This window comes from Megalobrama amblycephala, linkage group LG9 (assembly GCF_018812025.1).
Source record: "Megalobrama amblycephala isolate DHTTF-2021 linkage group LG9, ASM1881202v1, whole genome shotgun sequence".
Taxonomy (NCBI): Eukaryota; Metazoa; Chordata; class Actinopteri; order Cypriniformes; family Xenocyprididae; genus Megalobrama; species Megalobrama amblycephala.
In genome coordinates this window covers 23,086,725-23,112,683 of record NC_063052.1, presented here as the reverse complement: position 1 = coordinate 23,112,683, position 25,959 = coordinate 23,086,725, and the positions used below count along the sequence as shown (strand labels likewise).

Sequence of the window (25,959 nt, the reverse complement as noted above, 5' to 3'; positions counted from 1 at the left end):
CATTTTTTCATTCCTATGGAAGTTGAAAACACTCGCTCTTCTCTGATTGCTCTGCGCCAGTTTTTTAACCTGAGGGAGGGGTTCTTGCAGACCAATCACAGCGCTTGCGGTCTGCGCAGAATTGACGCGTTGTTACATGTTTGAAGAGGTGCATGTCAGGCTACGCCGTAGCTATGGCGTACACTCTACGCAGAAGTATAAATCAGCCTTTAGAGACCTTGCGCTCCTCCACCTTCCATTTGAGGATGCCCCACAGATGCTCAATAGGGTTTAGGTACCCTCAGCTTCTTTAGCAAGACAGTGGTCGTCTTGGAGGTGTGTTTTGGGTCATTATCATGTTGGAAAACTGCCCTGTGGCCCAGTCTCCAAAGGGAGGGAATCATGCTCTGCTTCAGTATGTCACAGTACATGTTGGTATTCTTGGTTCCCTCAATAAACTGTAGCTCCCCAGTGCCGGCAGCACTCATGCAGTCCCAGACAATGACACTCCCACCACCATGCTTGACTGTAGGCAAGACATACTTGTCTTTGTACTCCTCACCTGGTTGCCACCACACACGCTTGACAACATCTGAACCAAATAAGTTTATCTTGGTCTCATCAGACTACAGGACATGGTTCCAGTAATCCATGTCCTTAGTCTGCTTGTCTTCAGCAAACTGTTTACGGGCTTTCTTGTGCATCATCTTTAGAAGAGGCTTCCTTCTGGGATGCTGCAATGCTGGCAGCACTCATACATCTATTTCCCAATAGATAACGGCAGCGGCCGTTAGAAGCTCTGGTTCCTATAAAAACAGTCAGACGCGCGCCTCCGAAATGAGACACAAGAGACATGCATTTAGGACTGTGCATGCGCATTAGCTTGATCCAGGCTGAAAAATACAGTTTTTTGTCATGATTCGAGCATTTAGAAACAAAATTTATGATACAGTTTTTGTCAGATTTCATTGGTGATTTCAAATATAAAATTTAATCAAAAGCTTGGCAAACAGCTTTGGAGAATTTGATGTTTCCTTATTCAAAGAGATAGGAGCTGCACTTGAATGCCCAAGAGGCATTTCAAAGATGGCCGCTGAGTGAAATGACTTGTCTTAAATGGACTTTGGTTTGACCAAGCCTCCTTTACTACTTCTAAAACGTCACTTTAGAACTAGTATAGAAGGAATGTTGAGTCCCTCCATTGAAACTCATTGTATTTTGTACAGTATTAGACAGAGAGAGAGAGAGAGAGAGAGAGATTGCCTGAGTGAGCATTACCCTGTATCTGATATAATATTCATTCTTCAAGTAGCTGTCCATAATATTATATCCATTATAAAAATCCGTTTGAATGTCCACTGAGAAAACTAAAGCGATCTTTGTATTTGTCCTTTTTACAGCTAAGGGAATTTTCCATAATATACAGCGCTAAAACAATGTCCTGTATGTGAGTTTTGCAAATATTTAATGAATGAAAAGGTTTTTCAAAAGCTCGTAACTCCATTGGATCCTCAAACTATCAGTCAAACCTCAAAAATCCACCCCACCTCTGTCGTGAATGAAGTGCTGCAGATCTGAGTGCAAGTGTTGAGATCTCTGCTTCTTTGCAATGCAAAGGTAAATAAAGATCTGATGTTTTTTTGTTTGTTTGTTTGTTTGTTTGTTTGTTTTTTTAATGTAAGGCGTTTTCTTTGCTCAAAAAACATTATCTATAAAGGCTAATGTTTTATGTATTTGAAGAGCAGAGAAGAGTCTTCGTCTGATATTTCCGTCTAGTTGTAGCCAATATGCTATGCTAGAGGATGTAAGTTAAATATAGCCTTAATATTAAATTATCAAATTTAACATAGCACAATTCGACTTGCTCTGGAACAAGAAATGGATTAATAAGACCAAAGACTGCCCGTTTTATGTACCCAAAATTAATTATGTCTCATGTTGACCCACTATAAGAGCCAGCGGCAAATCCCCGAAGCACTGGCCGAGATGAAGCTATTCTCTGCGGTTACACGACCCCAGAATGGTCGCTGATGGCCTGGAGCACGCATCTCCGAAAACTTCGAAACAAATTGTAAAACGGGCGCTATGATTAAATATGAGTCACATATTTCAGGTCTATACAGATACATTCTCGCCTAATGATCGTGGTACAACAAGTGTAGTATTAGAAAAAATATGGTGGATTTGCTCGGCCGCCATGACAGACGCTACAAGCGGAGTGATACAAACGGTGAAAAGGTAGGAGTGCTGTTATCACTATCAATCAGATTCGAGAACCAGAAAGAACTGTTGTGTATATATATATATATATATATATATATATATATATATTCTACTTCCTAGAATCTACTAGGAAATACTTCCTTCTGCCACGGATTCAAATCTCAAGTTTACAGTTTAACACAGTTGAGACCAAGCCTTCTAAAACGTCACTTTAGAACTAGCAGCGAAGGAACGCTGAGTTGCATCATTGAAGTTATTGTATTATGTAAAATAGAGTATTATGACAGATTCAATGACTAAGCGAGTGCATTACTGTATCTGATATAGCATTCATTCTTCAGGTCAGTCTTATATCCATAATAAAAAATCTGTTTGAATGTCTGCTGAGGAAAGCGGTATTTTTGTCTTAGATTCCTTTTAACAGTTAAGAGGATGCTTGGGTGCTTCTCAATACTCAAATTGATGCTTCCTTGTTTCCTCACTCCTACGTCCTCCAGCCCATGACCCGGAAACTGATCCAACTCAGCCATTTTGAAGTACATCTCAAATTTCTAATTGCACCATGAGAAGGCGAGGAACAAAGAGTGAGATTGAAGCTTCCTGAGGAGTCATGACCGAGGATAAACAGGTGTATCCTTCCCTCGGATCCTAAGGGGGTGGAGCTAGATGTGAAAGGAAGCAAGGAAAGGAAACGAGGATGCACAAAGAAATGAGAAGCACCCCATGAGAGCAACTTCCTTAACTACAACCTTGTTTCAGTACCTTTTAATATAAAAGATTTTACTACTGACTTACTCGGAAAGACCATTTTTGCAGCCAAATAATGGCGTGATAATGTAACTTTCACTAAAGTCGCACTAAATCCACAAACTATATTCCTGCAATAATGGTGTCATGAACAGACGAACACAGACAAGGTGAGTATAATATAAACAGTCTTTATTTAGGTAAGCAGGTTGACATGAGTGGGAGTGCAAACTGGTAAGGAGAACAGTCACGGATAAATGTGCTGGTGGACTTAGCTGGTAGTAATACAGTCTTTGTCCTGGTGGCGTGGGCAGCTCAGGAGGCCATGGTGGTGCAGGCAGCTCAGGGGCCCATGGCAGTGCAGGCTGCTTAGAGGACCAGGGTGGTGCTGGCAGCTCAGGAGACAAGGGAGGCTTCGTGGCCTTGCTTGCAGGTCAACACCGACTGGACGCGTTCCTCGGTGAGGCGCGCAGTCCGGGCGACCGAGTCTAGCTCGAGACTGAGATAAGAGATCCTCTGCCCGGGGGAGAGTTTGCTCTTGTCCCAGTTGACCCGAAGCCCCAACCGGCTGAGGTGAGCTAAAACCATATCCCTGTGTTCGCACAACTGCGCTCGCGAGCTGGCCAGGATCAACCAGTCGTCGAGGTAGTTGAGAATACGAACGCCTTGTTCCTTGAGGGGAACAATGGCCGCCTCCGCAACCTTCGTGAAGACGCGGGGCAACAGGGCCAGCCTGAAGGGTAGGACTTTGTACTTATATGCTCGACCCTCGAACGCAAACCGTAGGAAGGGTCTGTGGCAAGGCAGAATCGAGACATGAAAGTACGCGTCCTTCAGGTCGATCGCTGCAAACCAATCCTGGGGACGGATGCATTCGAAAATGCGCTTCTGCGTGAGCATCTTGAACGGCAACTTGTGAAGGTACTGGTTCAAGACGCGCAGATCCAGGATTGGCCGTAACCCACCGCCCTTTTTCGGTACAATGAAGTAGGGGCTGTAAAACCCCGAACTCATCTCGGCTGGAGGGACCGGCTCGATTGCATCCTTCGCCAGGAGGACAGCAATCTCCGCCTGGAGAACAGGTGCATTGTCCAACGACACCTGAGTGAAGTGGACACCCCTGAAAACCGGGGGACGCCAGGCGAACTGAATCGCATAGCCGAGTCTGATGGTGCGAATGAGCCAGCGGGACGGGCTGGGAAGCGCAGTCCACGCTTCCAGACACCGAGCCAACGGGACCAAGGGCACCACAGACGCACCGGGGTGGGGCAGCGAGGCAGAGTACGGGGACCCGACTCGGACGGCATGGGAGCGGCCCGGAGTGTGGTCGGACTCTGGGAGGCAGCAGTGCGTATGGGAGACGGCGCACGGGGCACGGCCTGCACCATCACACTGCCACCTGCTGGCAAAGTAAGAGGGGGCTGCGAGTGGCAAGGCTTTTGTGGGGCATCGCACACTGACAGGCGCGCCCTCTTGTGACCTGGAGGTTGGGGAAACTGCTCTTTTTGTGAAAAAGTGGGTACCGCTGGTCTTCGGAGAGCCAGAGGCGGTGGACAGACAACATTCACAAATTCCCCCCGGCCCTCCTCCGGGGGTGGAAGAGATGATGGAACTCTCTCCCGAAGAGCTGGATCCTTCCCCTCCAGGTTGCCCGTCTCAGGATCGTGACTTCCTCGATCGCTTACTACCTGGCTTGGCTGAGACGGGCTGGGCGCCACGACCGCGACCGGCACTCTGCTGTTTGGCGGGTGTAGGCTGCTGCTTCGCCGGCTTAGCAGAGGCGGAGGACGGCACAGGCGGGCGCCCTCGGCGACGAGCGGGCTGAGGCTGAGCCGCCGGCAGCAGGGTGGAGGCAGCAGCGGACCGCCGGGGCATGACATGTTTAATGGCCTCAGCCTGCTTCTGTGCGGCAGGAGAACTGTTGGGCGAAGCTCTCCACCGCATCGCCAAAAAGGCCGACCGGGGACACGGGGGAGTCCAGGAACCGATGTTTATCGTTTTCCCTCATGTCCGCCGGGGTCAGCCAGAGGTGGTGCTGCTGGACTACGAGCGTAGACATCGCATGACCAACAGAACGTGCTGTCACCTTCGTCGCTCAGCTCCCCCAGCAGCTGTTGGTCAAGCCCTCCCTGGGGCATTTCCGATAGCGCTTTTGCTTGGTACACCTGCAAAAGGGCCATGGCATGCAGGGCGGAGGCAGCTTGTCCACAGGCTCTGTAAGCTTTCTCCGTCAGTCCTGAGGAGAATTTACAGGCCCGGGACGGGACACGCGGTTCACCGCGCCAGCCGGTGGCCGTTGGACACAGCTGCATCGCAACGGACCGCTCAACTGGGGGAATCCGATCGTATCCCCTAGCCTCTCCGCCACCCAGGGAGGTGAAGGCGGATGAGGGACCAGTTCTAGCACGAGCGCTATACGGCGTTCGCCAGAATCTGGTCACCTCGTCGTGCACCTCCGGGAAGAATGGCATTGGGGCGGGGCGCTGGGGTTGACCAGCGCGACCGGACCCGAGGTACCAATCATCGAGCCGAGAGGGCCCGGGACAGGGTGGAGGGTTCCACACGAGCCCGACACTCTCGGCCGCCCGGGAAAGCACAGCCATCAACTCGGGATCGGCCTCGGGTGGCGCTACCGTCCCGGAGGGCGGCAGCGGAGCCGAGTCTTCATCTCCCGAGGATTCGGGCTCACCTTCCGATGCTGAGATCGACATCTGATCCGCAGCAGGCGCACCAAAGGTAACGGCTGGACAGTCCGTAGAGGGCCCAGCGGAAACCGATGGCGGCACGACAGGTTGCAGTGCTGCTGAGGCGGCAGGGGCCCGAGGAGCGGAGCTCGGCGGGGAAGCCCTGACGGTGATCCTCAGGTCACCCTGCCTATACGCCGTCGAACCGTCATTCTGGCCGGAGCCGGAAAAAACAGCCGAGCGGGGCATAGGGGAGGGGACCCCCGCTACCTGAGACTTCAGGAACGAGAGTCTAGACCTCAGCACTGCGATAGTCATATTCCCGCAATGGGAACATGAGCTATCCACAAAAGCTGCTTCAGCATGCTGAACGCCCAAACACGTGATGCAGCGATTGTGCCCATCAGCAGGGACCAGGGAACGACCGCACCCAGTAACGCACAGACGAAATGACATCTTTGTAAAGACGCAGGGTTCGTCTGTGAAGCTCTTTCAGAAGGGGAATTACAGCTCTCTCGTGCTGAAGCACGCAGGGAGTGTCACGATGTGTTCGGGTACACCACTCCCCGAACACAACGCAGGAACCGGCCCAAATCGCAACCGCTCTTTCTACAGCGCGCTCAATGGGGCAAAGGGTTGCTGTGAAAACAGCAGTTTAGAGCTCAATGCTCAGGCTACCGGAGAAACTCGCGACCTCGCTGCTGTGCTGTAACGCCAACAGAAAGTGCTGCACCACTTCAAAGGCTGAAGAACACTCTTTTGACTTAATAGTCTTGAAAGCTGAAGAGACCAACCGGTTGGCTCCGAAGCGAAAGACAGAGTGCGATTGCATCTGCTTCCTATTTATATACTCCTGTCGGGGGCGGTGCGCATTATGCAAATATCGCACGGCAATTCCATTGGCTTGTTTTAGTTCACTCGAAGCTGATAGGGCTCTCTAGCGATATCCCAATTCGTCAGTCACTACTGACGTACGTCGAACGCGACTGACTGAAAGGGAACTTGTATGTACACAATAAGTGCATTGTATCAAATTATTAATTTAAATGTAAGTACATAGTAGTTAAGGCCACTTAATATAAAGTGGGACCAATGCACCAAGTGTTCTCTCTGATGAACGATACATGGACAGCATCGGGAAACAAATTCACTGTTTCTACAATCAAAGCTATGCTTACTGTGAGGACAAATTCCAACCTCCCCTAACATGAGCCAAAGACAGAGCAATCCTGAAAAAAATACATTCATCTGAGAAATATACAGACTGGGTTTTACAATTACTACTTGCTTTGTAGGGCAAAAGTCAACTAGTGAAGTGAACTGATCACAACATGGGACTGAGCATTTTGTTTTGTGCATTTTCAAACCTTTAATTGTAAACACTGCCTAGTGTTCATGTGTGTGCATACTACAGAGTTAAAGTACAATTGAAGCAGTGTTGGAGTTAATGAGATAATTAAGTGATGATTGAGTATTAGTGATGGTACTTTTAACTCTATAGTATGCACACATGAACACTAGGCAGTGTTAATTTATCATGGGCATTTTGGTGTGTACTATTATATAAAACTTATCTATCTCATTTATGTATGACTGACAAATATTAATCACGTTAAGTTTATTCGTTTATGTTAAAACTATTTAATCAATATGGATGGAAAATTTGTATTTAATTCAAATACATAAAACTTAAATTTAGACTTAAATATTATTGAGTGTACGTTTAAGATGCTATGAAATCAGCTGGTGTAGTTCCTTTTTCTGTTCTGTAAACTTTTTTTTTTTTTAATTTCTAATTTCTAATTGAATTAGAAACCCACAACAATAAAAAGACAAAAACATACAAAATGTTTTGTCCCCATTTTTCAATTCGGTTTTCATTTAAAAAATCTGGTCACCTTATTTTAAAGCACAATCATGGTGACAAAAATAGGACATAATATACATGTACATACATGTATAATACCAAATATGAGCCCAAATTACCATCAGTGATGTAATAGCATGAGCCTCAGCATCACTGCAGTGTGTAGTTGGTGTTTTGTGAGTGGATAATGCAAATAGAAATCTTGCAATGCTGTAATGTTTTTGCATTTATTTTGGAGGCTGTTACTTTTACAATGAAAAAACAATTGATTCATATTAAAGCCTTGTCATGATCATGAGTTGGAGTGCCCCGTTTAGCCACCAGAGGGCACTCCAACATGGACTTTTGTCACTTGTCTGAACTGCAATTCCCATAATTCACTCCTGGACTCATTAACCTCGTTCATTGCACTCAGCTGTTTTGTGTTTGTTCATTAGTGTCTGTCTATTTAGTCTCAGTTGTTTCTGTCCTCAGTTGTGGTTTGTTGTATTTGTTGCGTGCACTTTTTGTTACCTCTGGCTTTCTGTTTTTTGTGGACTGTTATATGGATTTTGACCTTGGATTACCCTATAATAAATGCTGCAACTGGATCCTAACATCTTGTTCTTGTGTGCACCGTGACAGAACAAACCACCATTTACAAGGATCCAGCAGCATAAAGGTTCTTCCGCCAGCCATGGGCAGGGAGCGTGCGGCTTTGCATGGGGCGCTGATGGCTCTACGCCAGGAGGGAGAGGAGGTTTGGGACTTCTCCCTGAGGTTTTGGACGGTGGCGGTCGGGCTGAAATATAATGATGATGCGCTCAAGGAGATTTTTAATGATGGTCTCGATGATCCTCTGCCTCAATGGGAGATGGAGGGGCTGCAGGATTTTGACTTTTGGGGCTTTGTCAATTATCTCTCCCATAGAGTCCAGTGGGTAATACCTGCTCAGCCAGAATGCGCTCCAGCCCGGGAGTCCGCTCCAGAGGCCGCTCCAGCCTGTAAATCCGCTCCCGAATCCACAGAGGAGGTGGGCACAGAGTCACCGTCTCACTCACGTAAGAGGAGGAAGAGGAGGAGGAAGGCTTCAGTCATCCCTCAAGGCTTGGAGGCCTTCCCAGAGCCCGCTCCAGCCAGTGAGTCCGCTCCAGCAAGTGAGTCCGCTCCAGTCAGTGAGTTCGCTCCAGTCAGTGAGTCCGCTCCAGTCAGTGAGTCCGCTCCAGTCAGTGAGTCCGCTCCAGTCAGTGAGTCCGCTCCAGCCAGTGAGTCCACTTCAGCCATTGAGCCCGCTCCAGCCAGTGAGTCCACTCCAGAGTCCGCTCCAGTCAGTGAGTCCGCTCCAGTCAGTGAGTCCGCTCCAGCCAGTGAGTCCGCTCCAGCCAGTGAGTCCGCTCCAGAGCCCGCTCCAGCCAGTGAGTCCGCTCCAGCCAGTGAGTCCGCTCCAGAGCCAGCTCCAGCCAGTGAGTCCGCTCCAGCCAGTGAGTCCGCTCCAGCCAGTGAGTCCGCTCCAGAGCAGCCTGCTGTCCTGGTTAGTCCTGTCTTGGCCCAGAGGGCTGTGTTCACCTTTTATGTTTTGGCTGTTCTGCGCGTGTGGAGGATGAACTCAAGCTCTATGGACTTTGGAGCAGTCTGCCAGCCCAAGGCCGCTGTCGTCCCAGAGCAGCCCGAGCAGCCTGCTGTCGTCCCAGAGCAGCCCGCTCTCCCTGATACGGCCACGGAGGCCGTCACCAAGCTGCCCGCTCTCCCTGATACGGCCACGGAGCAACCTTGGCCAGCCCTGCCGCCAGCCCTGCCGCCGCCGCCGCCCAGGCCGCCAGCCCTGCCGCTGTCAACCAAGTCTTCTGTCCTGCCACCGTCGTCCAGGCTTTCTGCCCTGCTGCCACTGCCCCGGCCGTCTGAACCGCTGGAACCCGCCTGGTCAGTTCCTCCAGCGCCGCCCTGGCAACCAGCCAGGACTCCAGACCCCAGGGAACCCGCCTGGTCAGTTCCTCCAGTGCCGCCCTGGCATCCAGAGTTGTGTTTTTGTTTTGTTTTTTTGTTTTTTTTCATGGAGCGTCTGGTAGCCGCTCCGTAAGGAGGGGGTACTGTCATGATCTTGAGTTGGAGTGCCCCGTTTAGCCACCAGAGGGCACTCCAACATGGACTTTTGTCACTTGTCTGAACTGCAATTCCCATAATTCACTCCTGGACTCATTAACCTCATTCATTGCACTCAGCTGTTTTGTGTTTGTTCATTAGTGTCTGTCTATTTAGTCTCAGTTGTTTCTGTCCTCAGTTGTGGTTTGTTGTATGTGTTGCGTGCACTTTTTGTTACCTCTGGCTTTCTGTTTTTTGTGGACTGTTCTCTGGATTTTGACCCTTGCCTGTTCTCTGGATTTTGACCCTTGCCTGTTCTCTGGATTTTGACCTTGGATTACCCTATAATAAATGCTGCAACTGGATCCTAACATCTTGTTCTTGTGTGCACCGTGACAAGCCTGATATACAGTCATGTGAAAATGTTAGGACACCCTATTGAATTCCATGTTTTTTTTTGTACCGATGTCTGAAAGCCAAGAATCAAACCATTCCAATACCATTGGCCGGCGACAGCCTATGACGTCATCATAGCACGACCCAGAAGTATATACCTTATCGTCTTGATTGACTGTTCAGCAGGCAGCCCGAGGCATGGCATGGCAGAGTCTCGTTCCCTGTTCTCAGGGAACCATGGTTACATACGTAACCTGAGACGTTCCCTTTCGGGAACTTCAACTCTGCATATGGGGAACGATATACCCACGTCGCCATGATCGAGGATGACCAAGGCTGCTCAAAGCTTCTGGGACCAAACATTCAGAGGAAAGGAGGTCCCTTAAAGGGAATGTGGGGAACCGAAGGGAACCCCAGCCGGTCACTAAAAGGCCAACCCTGTCTGTAAACAGAATCTCCACAAATGCATTGTTCATAGAAGACATTAAGTAAGAGCGACTGCAAAATGGCAGTAAGCAACTCAAACCCACACGTAGAGGCGGGCATCCTGGAGAGCAGAACTCAGCTGAATGCTATGAACCCTCTTATTGAGGGGAGTATACTCTGCTCAATCCTAGGATCTACTCAGTGCCTGATTATTTGAACTGAGGAGGCTGTGCGCTAAGGAACCCTGATACAGGGGAGCACAAATCAACCTGGGGGCTGATCTCAACGGGAGGCTTCATAGAAGTCTTCAACCAATGATCAGCTTAGGGAGCTAAGCACAATTACAAAAACAACCCTAAAAGTGGAGTACAAGCTCATCCTAACAGATAGACCATACTGTAGGCACCTAATCATGGAGGCCGGAAAGGGGCCTACACCATGACAAAAAGTTCTGCATAGAGAACTACATATCACACTAGTATACTTAGTCACATAGTGGGAAGTCCAAAAGCAGCCTGACAAGGCCGCACACCTGAACATCTTAACTTGCTGGGAGCAAGAACAGACCACATGACTTCATTAACAGCAGATAAGACTGTGAGTGCCCACATAACAGTCCATCCAACACAAACCAACGAGCAGTGCACACAGTAAAAGAACCTTTTACTCTTTAAAGCAAGAGGAGTACAACATATGCCATCATGCACAAAGAAAGGCCCAAAACCAGGCCTATAACCTCAGTCAGACATGTGGCATCAGCCCGTGGCAGTGTTTCAAATAACCGAACTACAAGGAGGTTAATAAGTCACCTGGGGCCCTGGCCAACCAGCAGTATACTCGGTAAACCACCTCTAACTCTCTCAGCGAGAGGAGTACACTATAACATACACCAGCATGTTCTCAAAGGAGGCCCAGAGTGTCAGGGTAGGGGTGATGGATGAGGACAAGGACTCAAATGCAGGAGAGAGAGAGGGCTTTTATTAATAATAAAAAATAAAACAAGACACAACAAAAACTACCCCGTGGGGGAAAAACAGGCTTGACAAACTTGACTAGACTCGACTTGACTTGGTTTAGCTGCACAAAAGGGAAACATATGACAACGAACCAGCACAGGACTGCAAACACAAGAAGAATAAGGCCCTGTCCCAAATGGCACACTCCGGACTTGTGGACTTCCTCAGAGTCCACACTTTGGTGAAGTCATGTAGTGCAGACCTATAGGGCCCTTGGCGCGAGTCCACGAGGGCGCATTGAGAGGTATTTTTGGGACAGACTCGATCTTCACGCCGTAAATAACGGTCTGGTTGATTTTTGACAGGAGCTGCAGGTTTGGGGAATATGCTGCCTATTGTTGTTGTTGTTTTTACCATTGTGTTTGCGAGATGGAGCCGAATAAACTGAAAGGTCATCTCATCAGTCCCTTTATTAGATAAATATCACAAATATCTTATACAAATATTATAATATTTAGCATCGAGAACAGGTTTCTTTTCTTTTGCAAAATATTATCTCCATGTCAACTACACAGCCTGCTTTTGCTTATGCCACTTGGGCATTAGACAATATATACATGCTTATTTAAATAATGTATACAGTTGTAATAATACATAATGTTCCATTTGAACTAAGATTACAATTTTAACACATAATAAACAATACTAGATATAAATACTAGGTTTACATATGACTCAGTAAAGCCCTGACATTCGGTTCTATTTATTTAATGAATCATAATGCGATCGTATTATTCAATGTGCTATTATTATGTTTGAGATATCAACCACTGGTCGATGATCATAATGTTTGTATAAACTGTAGGTAACAACTGGTAAAATGTACACCTAGGTCATAAAAACCGTAATGATACCTACACTTAAATATTTTCTTCTCAGCCATGTCATCAATTGCTCTTGAGCGAAATCTCCTCCCATTCATTGTCTGATTGGCATTTTGCAAGGATTCCTGGGTAGTTAAAGTGTGCGGAGCCTGCATCTATGCGGGGCAAATCAACCAATAATGAGGTAACAAGATGGGTGAGGTCAAGACAATAGACATGAGAGCACATGGCACAAAGAAACACATGACAAGCCATGTGCTTACACAAGACGAGACATGAACATGTGACTATGAAAACTCATAAGCCACGTGTTCACACAAAAACAAGACAACATGAGAGCACGCAGCCCATGAAACACAGACTGCGTGCTACACAACACAAGACAAAAACACAACATGAAAGCACGCGGCAGGTGGAAACAACCGCGTGCTACACAAAACATGACAATACAAGAGTGCCTGGCCAATAAGACCCGACCAGGCGCTAAACAAAACATGAGACAGGAACACACGACAAGTGAAAGAACACTCGACCGTGCGCTCACAATAAAAGACAGGACTGGGAGCGCGAGTGTCCGAATCCTGACAAGAAACCGAAACCAAACTAGACATGAGTGCCGGGATCTGAACGCCACGCTCCCAACATGAAACAAGGCACGCAGACAAGAGAGCGCACGGCTCGAGAACACTCGAGACCGTATGCTCACACAAAGACAGGACAAAAACAGGAATTTCAGAGCTCTGTCACAAAACCAAGAAATAAACTAGACAGAAGTGACAGAACCCTGACACAGAGGGCCTACCTGTCAACACATGGCGCTAGCTAGTGGCCACTAAAGTTCTAGGAGCAAAATAGAACCAAGTTACTTACAAGGTAGCTACTTAGCTCAACTAGAGCTAAAAGAAAAACCATGCTCAAGGAAGCAAATGCAGAAAAACCGAACAACAGTGCGGTTTAACACGAAAAATCACCCTGAGAGGCAAGCCACTCAGAAATGTACTCAGTAAAAGCACCTTTTACTCTCAAAGTGAGAGGAGTACACAACCGAACTCCAAAATGCTACCCAGCAGGCCTACAAGGCCTACAACTTGTAAACACATCAGCTAGTGGCAATCATGACCCACCCATGGTGATGAGTCACATAAATACCAACACAAAACTGTGCCAACATGTAACCTGAAAGGAGGCCTAAATAGGGCCTACAACTCCAATCACACGGGGCGGCAGCTAGTGGTATAAAAGGGGACCAAGCTCAAAGGGGAACCAGCTCTGCACCCAACAAACAGTTGTAGGCAAGTAGCTTAACACAACCTGAGCTAAGTCTACACATTCCAACAGGCAAAGTACGATGAAATGCTCACATGGTCTAAGGGAGGCCTACAAGGCCTACAACCTCAACAGACATGAGCATAAGCCTGTGGCAGTGTTAATGTATGTAAGCAAAACTCATGACCATATCCCAACAGCGCCTGAAAGCTGTAAACTAGAAGGAGGCTAAAGACAATAGAGCCAACAACTTCTACAGTTATATGCAATATAGCTGCTGTTGTAATGATCACATAGCGGGAGCTAACAGAGACCAAACTAAAAGTAAGACTCTCTACACTCAACCTGAGTGTGCAATCCAACAGGTGATGCACTCAGTGAAACACAAACCCAATCCGGGGAGTACAAAAGTTACCACATCCTTAAATAGAGGCCTAAATAGCCTACTATTATGAGAACAGGCGCTAACCTGTGGCAGCACTAGTTAGTAAAGCTCACATACATGTAGGGCAAAAGCTTAGAACCCAAAGCAAATGAATGCTTTGTAAATACATGCCATCCAAAGAGGATAAATGCTCTCACCAAAAAAAATTATAGATCTGTACTGAACCCTAGAGGACGGAAGCTAAAAAGCTAACACTTTAACTCAAACTTGAATGTAAATTCAAGGGACTCAGGGGAAAGACAAATTCATAGCATGAATAAAGTTCTAGATAGTGGGGCCTAGCATGCACTGCATATACTTATCTACGCAAAGATAAGGGCCTACCACTTGAGAAAACAGCACCAGGGAGGCTAATAACAGCCTGCTACCTTAACTGTTAACCTCAGCCATTGCACCTATATAAACAAGGGTAAATGTGCATACGGCCTAACAAATCCCTCAGGAGAAGGCCAGAACTAGGAACTATACAACCTAACAAGGGATAGTAATACAATGGGTGGTTTATAACAATAAACACCTAAACCTAGTCCTAGCCTGGGCCGCTAAGCTGTGGGCCTACGGGGCCACACACATAGTAACGCCTGGGCTTCACCTCTGAATCTCCATAGATAAGAGGAAATAAAGCGAAGCTCAACAAGCAAACAATGTTAGGCGGCCAATTAAGGCCGACCTAAACATAGATACTAACTGAAGTGACGAGTGTTAACTCAAACTACTCTAGCAAACAGCAGATGAGAAGCTACTCTAAACAACAGGTGGCTAAGAGGCGGCCATTTTGTGGCCTGCACAATATATTGTTCTAGCCAACCTATCAAACTTCAGTTTGCCCAAAAACTCCTCTTACTTTTTCCGATTACATACTCAGGAAAAACTATAAAGGAACACAAGGGCAACATATTTAGAAATATAAATATAGACCCAGCACACTTTCCTGCGGCTTGAAGACCAAAGACCCCTCTTTCTCTTTTCTTTAACAAGGAAGGATGGAATCTAGGGTTCTTTAAAGCCTAAAAGAGCCTCTTTCACTATCAAGCCAAAAGGCGGGCCTGTAGAAAAATATTATCAAAGACCCAGCCGTCAGCCTGACTGTTAAAGAAGCGCCTGAGCATGTTAGATAAATCCAAAACCCAGGAGGCGGAGGAAGAAGGGGCGAGGGCAGATGTAAAGTCGCCCTCGCAACGAGAGGGAATCGATTACCGACACTACTAGAGTATGTGATCGATCACCTCCCTTAAAACCTGCTTCTTCCTCCTTGAGTCCAGCCATCTCTGTGCCTTGCTCCGAAAAGGAGGAGGTGCCCGAGCGACCATACTGGACCTCTGGCCCTGTCTCTGAGCCTCAGCTCGCGACGGACCAGCCTCCTGGCTATCTACATGCTCAGAAAAAACTATACAGGAAAAACAAGGTTGTCATATTTTAAAACATATAATATAAACCCAGCTTACCTTCCTGCGGCTCGAAAACTGAAGATTGCTCATTTTCCTTTTTCTCTATGAAAGGATGGAATCTAGGGTTCTTTTAAGCCTAAAAGATCCTCTCATTATCAAACCGGAAAAGCGGGCCGACAGAAAATAATCACTATGGGCCCAGCCATCAGTCTGACCAAAAGAAGCATCTGATCATGATATATGTTTATATATATATATATATATATATATATATATATAGGGGTGTAACGATACGCTCAGGTCACGATACGGTACGTATCTCGATACGGAGTTCATGATACGATACGTATCACGATATTTTGAACAAAATGAAACTGAAATTCAAACAAGATTTATTCAAAAAACATGAACAAATTTCAATAATTTTCCTTGTTGTACATACAAGATCACATTTCAATAAAATAAATAAATAAAATTTCAATAAAATAAATAAAAATAAAATTTTAATAAAAACCTTCTGTATTCAAATTAACAGTTGAATAGGGCTGTCTGTCACTGAAAAAAAATGTTAAATTTAACATGAACTTAGAATTATGAATAGGGGCCGCGGCCGTTCACATATCGCGTCTAAAAACGCGTGGAAGGCGCGGCCGCACCGCTTCTCCTTCTTTCCAAAGCGCTTGCGCTCCCGTGGCGTCGGTCGTTGCTATGCAACCATGAACTGAGCTCTCCAAGAGGATCAGGATGTTTCTGCAAAGGATAAATGATTTCTAGCCCTTGCATTAGTTTTACTACGAGATATATTGATGGAGATAAGATATAAAAATGATCAGCTGTTCGGCTGAGCTTTTGATGTTTTGTTACGGAAAGGCCATAGCTGATCGGTTGATTCTTGTCACACGACCTGCGGTGCGCTTGCGGCATTCTGAAAAGTTGAGAATTGCATGCGCGTCGCGACCGCGTTGATCCCATTATGAGCGCGCCTGCAGCGCGGCTACATTTGAAAAAAATAACTGACTTGCACGCGGAAAAGACGCAATATGTGAACGGCCCCACAGAACTTCTTAAAGCAAAGCATCGCAAGCGTCTTTTTCTTTTCTGTGAGCACAGCTGTTGCTGTGCACTGCGGTGAAAGAAAGCCACGACTTTTCTCACGCGACCATGCAAGAGACTGACATGAGAAACGTTTAAACCTGCTTGCAAGATTCAATGTGTGCCCGAAACACTTACTGAACTAGAGAGCTGATTGAGACACACCATTTATATGCGGTGACAACCGGCTTCTCTCACTGCCACCTTGCAGCGTAGGTCACGTCGGCAGCTCAACCAATAAGATTAAACTGCCGTCATATCGTAAAAGTATCGCCATCACTCTACGATGCATATCGTAACATGTTTGCATCGCGAAATATCGTACTACGATAAATCGTTACACCCCCAAATATATATATATATATATATATATATATATATATATATATATATATATATATATATATATATATAGGAGGTGGAAGAAGAAGAGGAGAGGGTAGATGTAAATCGCCCTTGCAGCTGGGAGATCGATTACAAACGGCGCTGTGTTTACAATCGATCACCCATCTCAATCTCGCTTCTTCCCCCTCCCGTCTGTCTGGGCTCAGATACAAATCTGAACAGCTAGGGGTTTTTCCATGCCCTCCCGATCTCAAACATGGAGATCAGGAAGGAATGGAAAGCCTACTGCAGAGCTATGGACAGTAAGGAACCATTCGTCAAGCCATCCGTGTGCGGCCCCTTTCTTAACACGCCCTCATGGCAGCTGCAGCCAGAAGTGCGTCCCACAAACACCAGCAGCTCCACATATACAGAAGCCAGAAGAACGCTCGCTGCCGGATGCGATGACATCAAACATGGATGTCATCATCATCCAATAACTCATCCTCGTCAGCCCCGGGGGGCTGAGAGAGAATATAACTCTCTCAAACTTCCCAATGGGCTCGCCTGCATGCCCCATGATTGCAGCCGCCATTCCTCAGCACAAATGGGGCCAGAATCACCAGGCGCAGATGCGGACACCTCTTCCCTCGAGAAGAGTGCCAAACGAGAACGGAGCGTCCCGATAGGGAGACGCTCACATTAAATAACAGAAAAACATAGACAGCACCCTCAAGCACTGTCTATGCGCACTCCTCTCCCAGACAGAAAACGCCCAAAAATGTGTATATCAAGTGTCAAAACCTGGGACACGGATGAACACACTCTCTTGAAACGTTTGTAAGGCATAATATAGATTCCCTTACCGGATTCAATACAATCGCGATCAGACAAAACAGTCCCAAAAGATGAAAAGATACAGACTGATTCTCTAGGTGCTCCTTATATACTTCCGGGTCTCGCTATGATGACGTCATAGGCTGTCGCCGGCCAATGGTATTGGAGTGGTTTGATTCTTGGCTTTCAGACATCAGTTCACGAGTGACGTTCCCCATATGCGGTAAACGCAGAGTTGAAGTTTCCTTTCGAAAGCGAACATCTGGTCCCTGGCAGGTCTTAAAATTTGGAAAATAAAACCTCAATGAACAACAGCACATGACATATCACACCATGTCATCATTTGTTTAGCAAAAATAAGGACAAAATGGAAAAGCCATGGGTGACAAACTTAGGGTACCCTTACTGTTAACATAGGAATTAAGAGGATAAGTAACGATCAGGCACTGCTAATCAAATACCTTTGATTAATTGATCATCAACAAGTGTGATCACCTCTATTAAATCAGAAGTTTTGGAAGTTTGCTGGTCTGGAGCCTTCATATGTGTGTTAACACAATGCCAAGGAAGAAAGACATCAGCAATGATCTTAGAGAAGCAATTGTTGCTGCCTTCATTCGAGGAAGGGTTATACGCCCATTGCTAAACTATTTGAAGTCCATCATTCTATAGTGAGGAAGATTATTCACAAGTGGAAGACATTCAAAACAGACACCAATCTTCCCATGAGTGGTCATCCCAGCAAATTCACCCCAAGATCAGACCGTGTAATGCTCAGAGAAATGGCAGACAACCCAAGAACTACACCTCAGACTCTACTGGCCTCAGGTGACATGTTTACATGATAAAGTTCATGACAGTATGACTGGAAAAAGACGGGACAAGTATGGCATGTTTGGAAGGGTTTCCAGGAGAAAGCCTCTTTTCTCTAAAAAAAAAAAACATGGTAGCACAGCTTAGGTTTGCAAAGTGGCTTCTGAATAAATTGGTGAATTGTTGGTATTCTAACTGGATCGGCTCAATGTTTCTCCTGATTTGAACGTTAGTGTTGTTGTTGATTAAGTCAGCGCTGTTTTAACTGGCTTTAAACTAAATTAAATCACAGAGAGATTTGCAGCTTGTACCAGAGACCTCTACGCCAAACTCAAAAACTTCTCAGTGGATGTTTAGTGGTAGTGTAATCGATTCTAGACACTCAGCAAGTAACTAACTAACAAACTAGCTTGTACTGCCACCTTGTGTTGACATTGTGAAACTGCACGATTTGTAAATTATGCGTGACGGGCCACATATAATATATTTTAATATTTAATAGACAAGCTGCGGGCCATTTGAAATTCATCCCCGGGCCGCATTTGGCCTGTGGGCCGGACTTTGGACACCCCTGAAACAGAGTAAATCACCTTTTGATTAAATAACATTTCAAATAACTGTATCAGTTACATTGTTTCGGCACTAGGTGGGGACAAAAAATGTGTTTTTCATTGAATCTTGAATCGTTCAAGATAATGTAGTATTATAATGGATGATGCTTCTGAAATAAAACTCAGAAAGATGATGAATTGTTTTTGTAAATATGACTCATCTTATATATCATGTATAAGTGCATGATTCAACTGTTTCCCAATTTCTAATGTTTAAAAAACAAAAAAATACGCTTAGGTGGTGGTAGCTGTTTTTAATGCCTGATCAAAAGTTACTGCAAACCTGATACTACTACTACTACTACTAACAACAACAACAACAACAACAACAACAACAACAACAACAACAACAACAACAACAACAACAACAACAACAGAACACATTACATAACTGTTGTTATTAAATTAAATATCTGGACATTTAACACTTGTTTAATAACATTACAGATTGATCTGAATAAACAGGGATGTGCAACTTTGGTGTATAAGACAGCAGGATAACCAGGTAGCTGTATTTTGTGTGAATGATATAATCGTATCTGATTTTGTAGAAATTGTAATCAGGTACTAAAAAAGAGTGCCCATTAAAATGTCTTTACATAAAGGACCCGATCATGGACCAATGCACAGTACAAGCGCAGCGTTGAGCTTCTTGAGTCTGTTCAGTAAGGAGTGTTTTGCTTGGTGGATTAAAAGCTCACTGAGATTGGCTAAACATCCACTAAAAAAGATATTCATGAATCTTAACCTGCCAGGAAGGTCTCAAAAATTCTACACACAAATTCAAAGCAGTCCATGCACATGTTACGATTTGCAAATGCAGATTCAATGATCCATAAATACATGTAACATCATTCATAAATGTGTGATGGAAATTAATTCAAGAACTTGATACATACATATTTGTGTAAACATTTTAAATTTATTTAGGTAAGATAAGGTAATTTGTGTGAGCATTTGGGGAAATATTTATGTTTTACTTTTATGAATTGTGTTTTGAATTTATTAATCGGATTTTGTAAATGTGAATTGTGCTGTGCATTTATGAATTTTATTTTGTAAATGTATTATTTTTTAGGCTGATCTGGCTCCATAGACGGTAGGTGGAGTCCATTTTTTTGTGGATTTGTCTGCACGTCTTGATGCAAGAGGTGTTTTAAAATCCACAAATGCATGCTGTTATCTCCAAATGCATAAGAAGTGATCCACAAATGCATGCAGTCATCCACAAATGCACAAAGTAATTCACAAATGCACAGGAAGTGATTCACAAATGAATGCCAGAGTTGTGTTTGTGAGATAAAACACATTTGTAAATATTATTTTTTTTATTTGCAAATCTCATTTTATTTACTTGTGAATTGTATTCATTTTTGTGAAATTCTTTACATTTATTTGAGGATCTTAATCTATTTATTTGGAATAATGCAACAATTCTAACCCCATATTCTTTCCAAGAAAACTAAATTTAAAACTAGAATATAGTTAAAATATTGAAACAAATTTGGTTCAAATATTTCAAGAAGGTTACCAACGGGTACATTCAAGGTTAGGGGTTGGTTAGGACAATAATTATATCAATTAAATGTATACAATTAAACAACTAAATCATTCCTGAAAAATAATAAAAATAAATACAAAATGGATAGTAAATGCTATAAAATAGTATAAACTGCTAATACATAAAAAAAGGTCCAAGAAATGCGGCCCTGAAACTGCAGCCTCCAGTATTGCAGGAATACCCTAATCACATCAATCACTAACAGAGTCTCTCTCAATACAAAATACGGCATATTATTTTTATAAAATAAAATATTATTTATTGAATTATAATATTTAAATGAAGAATAGTAGACATTCTAAAATTATAAGTTTGTACAACAGGAAATAAACACAAGTTCAGTTAAAAGTATAAAAGCAGCACTGTAGTTATAGAACAGGATTTAAGTTAAATAAAAATATAAAGTTATGAAACTTAAGTTTGCCCTTAGCCAAATCGATTTTCAGTCACAGTACCAGCAACATGTGTGAAGTGCCGGTACACAAGAAAAACTAATTTGTACACTACGAATTAAAATACAGACATATGGCACTTTGAGCACTTTTTATAAATATATATGACAAATTTGTGAGCTTCATGCCATTAAATCTTGAAAAGATGTGTTTCATTTGATAGTCATGTTGATAGTCAAATGTCTGATTTGCAAAACTAAATGTTACTCAGTGTGAAATCAAGTCAAGACAGCTTATTAGGGAACTCCCTGTTATTCACTCACATATGCTGACCTCACCTTAAACCTTAAACACCTGACAGTCCTCTAATTCATACTCTGAGAAAACCTTCACTACTATTTTTCCACACCATCACCAACACAAGATACTGTGTACATTAAACAATCAGCATAAGCACATTCAGTAGCACATTCACACAGATAAATATTAATCTGATTCATTCTTTTGTACTAATTGTTAATCAACCAAAGTACAGTGACTGTCTAATCAGTAGATGGTTCAATTGACCTTTAACTCCTACAGCTGTGCTGGCAAGACATCGCTGACCCATGGGACATTCCTGGGGGAATGTCAAACAGTCCACTGGAGAGATTGCTGGAAACACACACGTGTAGCATGTCAAGGAAAACACTGCAAGAGAGGGGGAGTGTAGTTAGTTGAGTGTTTTAGAATAAAATTCTCCTTAACTGCTAATTTCTTCTTATTTTCAAACTTAAAAAAAAGTTTGTATCCTCAAAAACTTTTCTTAAGAATGTTCTTATCTTTTTTCTTAAGATTGTTCTTAAGATCAAATTTAAGAAGTATTCATATTCCCGAAAAGAATGTTCTTAAAAATCATCGTAAATAACTTCTTAAAGTCCGCGTGAACCGGAAGTTGCAAACGACTTTTCTCCAGTGTTGTGACATATTTCCAAGTGAAACAGAATATTGAATAGAGGGCAGAGTTTTACTTCAGCGCTCCTCCTCTCCATCTCTCGCTCATAGCAGACTAACGGTTGGAGGGGAGTGGTTTAAGCGATTTCAGCCCAAGCCATCAAACTGATGTCATTAGAGAAGGGGCACCATTGCACACGGGAGGAGCATTTTCAGATTTTGATTAAATATTACGAAGCCAAACAATTTTTTTTTTTTTGTGGATTGACTTGCACGGATGAATTGTTCACCACAAAACTAGCAATTTGAGCTAACAAAATAAATAAGGTCAATTTTGATTTCATGTGTACTTTAAAGTTAGGATAACCTCCAATAGATGCTCAATTAATTTATTGGGTCATTTCAAATATTAAGCATACAACATAACACCAGCTAGCTAAATATAATACATATTACTTGTACCCTGAATGTGGACGAGCACTCTAAAGTCTGAAATTACACTATTGATCATTTGCGCATAGGCCTACCCCTATATGATGCGCTCAAGCTTGTACAGAGGATGGCACAAGACGTTAGCATGATTTACTAATTCATTTCCTCGATTTATAAACAGTGTTCACGATTTAGCAAATTGAGGGAAAGAATTAGTAAATAAATCATGAGCATGATTTAGCCTACTATTTTTTTCTCTGCATGTCATGTGCGGGGCTCCGTAAACTAGAACTAGCGAGGCAGCACACACAGATACAGGACGCATTCACTCTAGAGAGAGCGCAAAAAAGACAGTGTACAAATAAATGGGAAAGAATGTTGCATCTTGAGACAGTTTTTTTAAATAACGATTTTAATGGTCCATTAAAAACATGACAGAGTGATTAGCTCCCGTCAAACATCCACAACGAAAATAGTCTGCGTGCTAATTATCTACGGTAGCCTATTCTACAGGCTGTGACAGGCTTTGAGGTGTTTTTCATTCAGCGAGTCTTCAGCAATTACCCCATTTTAATCAAATAAACATCTTTAATTTTCTTCTTAAGTAAAAAATTAAGATCTTGCCCTAAGTTCTTAAGAAAATATTTCAGAACTTCAGAAGTTTTTTTCAAGTATTGCACTTAGGAACATTCTTAAGAATTTATCCTAAGAATTTTCTTAACTTCTTTCTTAAGAAAATGTTTTTGAATCCGGCCCCTGGTGTTAAAGCTGTGTGCCCACTCAGGACATGTAAGAGCTGTTGGGTGTATGAGTCTAATCAAAGACTTCTGATCCCATTTACCTTCTCTCACCCTTTCTTTTGTGTCTACACATTTTAGCTAAAATCCCAAAAGCCCCAAAAAGAAGGTTTCTTCTGACGCAAAGTTTAGAGCCAAAGTAAAGGAGACATGAATGTTGTTGTTTTTCTTCTTTTTTAAGAAAAAAGAAAATAAAATATTTTCTAGAGCACAGTAGATTTAATCTAAACATTAGAATGGCCACATACAATTAAGGAACTAAAATCTTTAGCAGTGGTCATGGGATAGAGTTGTGCTTGATTCAGCTCTCAGCAGACGCACTTCTCAACATGTGATCCTGTAATTCCTCTTCAGGCAAATCAGGAAGATCGCAAAATACTGATGTAGTTAGGAAAACATCTGAATCTTGTATTTTGATGGCAAAAACTGAAAGTGATGCTTTATATGCAGTGGATATAAAAAGTCTACACACCCCTGTTAAAACAACTGTTTTTTGTTGTTGTTGTTGTTGTTGTTTTGTGATGTAAAAAATAAAATAAATATAAATCATATTAGAACGTTTGCACTTTTAATGTAAAAATTACAACTTATGCAATGCCACTGAAAAGCAAAATGACACATTTCAGAACAAAATAAAACTGAGTATTAAAATCAAAAGGAGTGTGCACACGTCTATCAAATCTATCAGCTTGGATCATCTTGACTTGAAAAGACTGCAAGTTTCTCTTTTGCTAAAATGTGCCACTTTCAGTACATTGCAGAGGTTGTAGTTTTTTTCGTTTTTTGTTAAACATGCAAAAGTTCTGATATGATTTACTTTTTTTATTATTATTATTATTTACATCACAAAAAAAGCTGTTTTACCAGGGGTATGACTGCCAAGATATTACCTATGCAGGTCTAGATCTTCAGTATGGGTGACAGAAAAGTTCAGTATCTTGAGTTTCTTGAATGAATAATAAATCTCCATTTTTCATGCACCTTACCAGCTAAAGGCAGACAGCTGACGGTGATGAGGAAGGATCCTTTTAGTTTCATCATGATGGTGTGTCTCTCTCTGATCAGCTTTGGCTACTGAAGTGAACCTTTCCTATTCTTCCAGCTCAATCACATCAGCAGTTTGCTTTTCCTAATTCCTGGAATATAACATTAATTATGATGGAGTCAGCAAGTAATCTAAAGGACTGCCACTATAAAACTCCTAAAGCTTTTGGTTTGCTGTTGTCTAGCTGAAACACAATAAGATTGTGGTGTGCTTTGAGTAGACTTGCACTCCACCCTGGAGGTTTAATTTAATTTAATGTGGTGAACACTGTGCTGAACTGGAGAACCTAAACTAGGAAAACACAGAATGTCTGCCTTTTTAATACAGGCAAATAGTATATTTCCATAATTGTTTTAATTAGGTGGCGCTACTACTATTATAGTTTTAATAGGTATGTGTGTGAAAGAGAGAGCACAATGGTGCTGAAAAAAATGTACAGCCTGTTTGCTCCAAATTACAGGCATGCAGAGCAGCAGGGAAATCAAATGACAGCAATCTTGTGACACAAGCATGACACAGTCACGATAAACCGTTTACTAGTGATTATGCCACAGACACACACAAACACACACTAATGCAAATCTCAGACACACCATGAACGTGTGTTTACCACCTATACAGGACTGATACTGCTCACTCACACATTGAATCAATAATACACATACATGTGGAAGAGGATATGAATGTTGCTTATGTGACCCTTTGGTGTTTTTGTGTGAGAAAAAGAGGGATGGACAGATGGTCTGTTCTTTAATCCTGTCTGTCCTCTGCTAGTCTCTGTCTCTCTCTTTGTCTCAATCTCTTGCTCCATCCCCCTGTTGTCACATATGTTTAGTTTTATTGCGTTTTGTTTTGGTTGTGTAGGTCATTGTAAGTTGACCTAGTTTCCTAGTGTGTGCCAGTTTGTTTCCATAATAACTGATTAGTTTCACCTGCATTTCATTTAGCTCCCTTGTGTATTAAAGCCCTCAGTTCCATTGGTTCTATGTCAATGACCAACGCATCAGACATTGATTTGGATTTTGAAGAATTAAAAATGAAAAATGTTAAAAATGTTAAATTATGATTGCAATAAATCACTTGTAACACTCATGGACCTCATGTTGGACTTCATCTTGTGGATTAAACTAACCTGTTATCTGATCTTCTTCATCGTTGTGTTTTTATCTCCGCTGCTTCCTGTCAGCCCCTCAGCTCACCCTCAGCCCACCACCGGTGTTGTGGCCTCGCAAGTATACAGCTACATCGTGGTCAATGGATCCCTGGTCTCCGCCCCCAGCCTCCATGACCAGGACTCCACCTCGGCCCGTCAGCCCATTAGCTACTCCTTGGCTCACTCCTCCCTCTGGCTCTGCTTTGGTCATTCGTCGACCTGCCCTAGCCTCGGGACTGTACTCCTCTGGCTTCGCATCATCCCTTCGTCCCTATGGCTTCGTTGGTTTCCTCACTCCCTCCAGCTCTACCTTGGTCCTCTGTCACTCCGGCTCCACCGCGGCCTTCTGGATCCCCGCCTGCGCCTGTCGCCAAAACCATTGGCTCTGTAGCCGGAACGCCTTGTCTCGTTGGATCCTGGTCTCCTCTTCCACCTGCTCCGTCAGTCAGCGCCCTGGAGTCGTCAGCCCTTTCTCCACCATAGCTCCTCCCTCCATCGGCTCCACCAGTGTCAGCCTTCCTGGCTGCAGTCTGGGTCTCACCTTACTCCTCCTGCTCCAAGTTCCTCGTATACCGGCGTGATGAATATGATCCTCAACTGGATGGAACTGAAATAAATACTTTGATTGTTGCGATCCTATCAGACTTATG

The 25,959-nt window shown here is 43.8% G+C and overlaps 1 protein-coding gene across 1 annotated transcript in view; it reads right to left on the bottom strand.

Annotated features, from left to right (window-relative positions):
• LOC125275348 (protein Bouncer-like) overlaps positions 1 to 25,426 on the bottom strand; it is a 44,239-nt gene extending 18,813 nt beyond the window's left edge. Inside the window, exons 1-3 of the mRNA XM_048202195.1 lie at positions 25,289 to 25,426; positions 24,098 to 24,247; positions 21,517 to 21,639 (exon numbers count right to left, since the gene is read on the bottom strand). Of these exons, the coding sequence (XP_048058152.1) occupies positions 21,517 to 21,639; positions 24,098 to 24,152 (178 nt within the window). The 5' untranslated portion in view covers positions 24,153 to 24,247; positions 25,289 to 25,426. The remainder of the gene's footprint in view (positions 1 to 21,516; positions 21,640 to 24,097; positions 24,248 to 25,288) is intronic.
• Between the last annotated feature and the right edge of the window lie 533 nt (positions 25,427 to 25,959).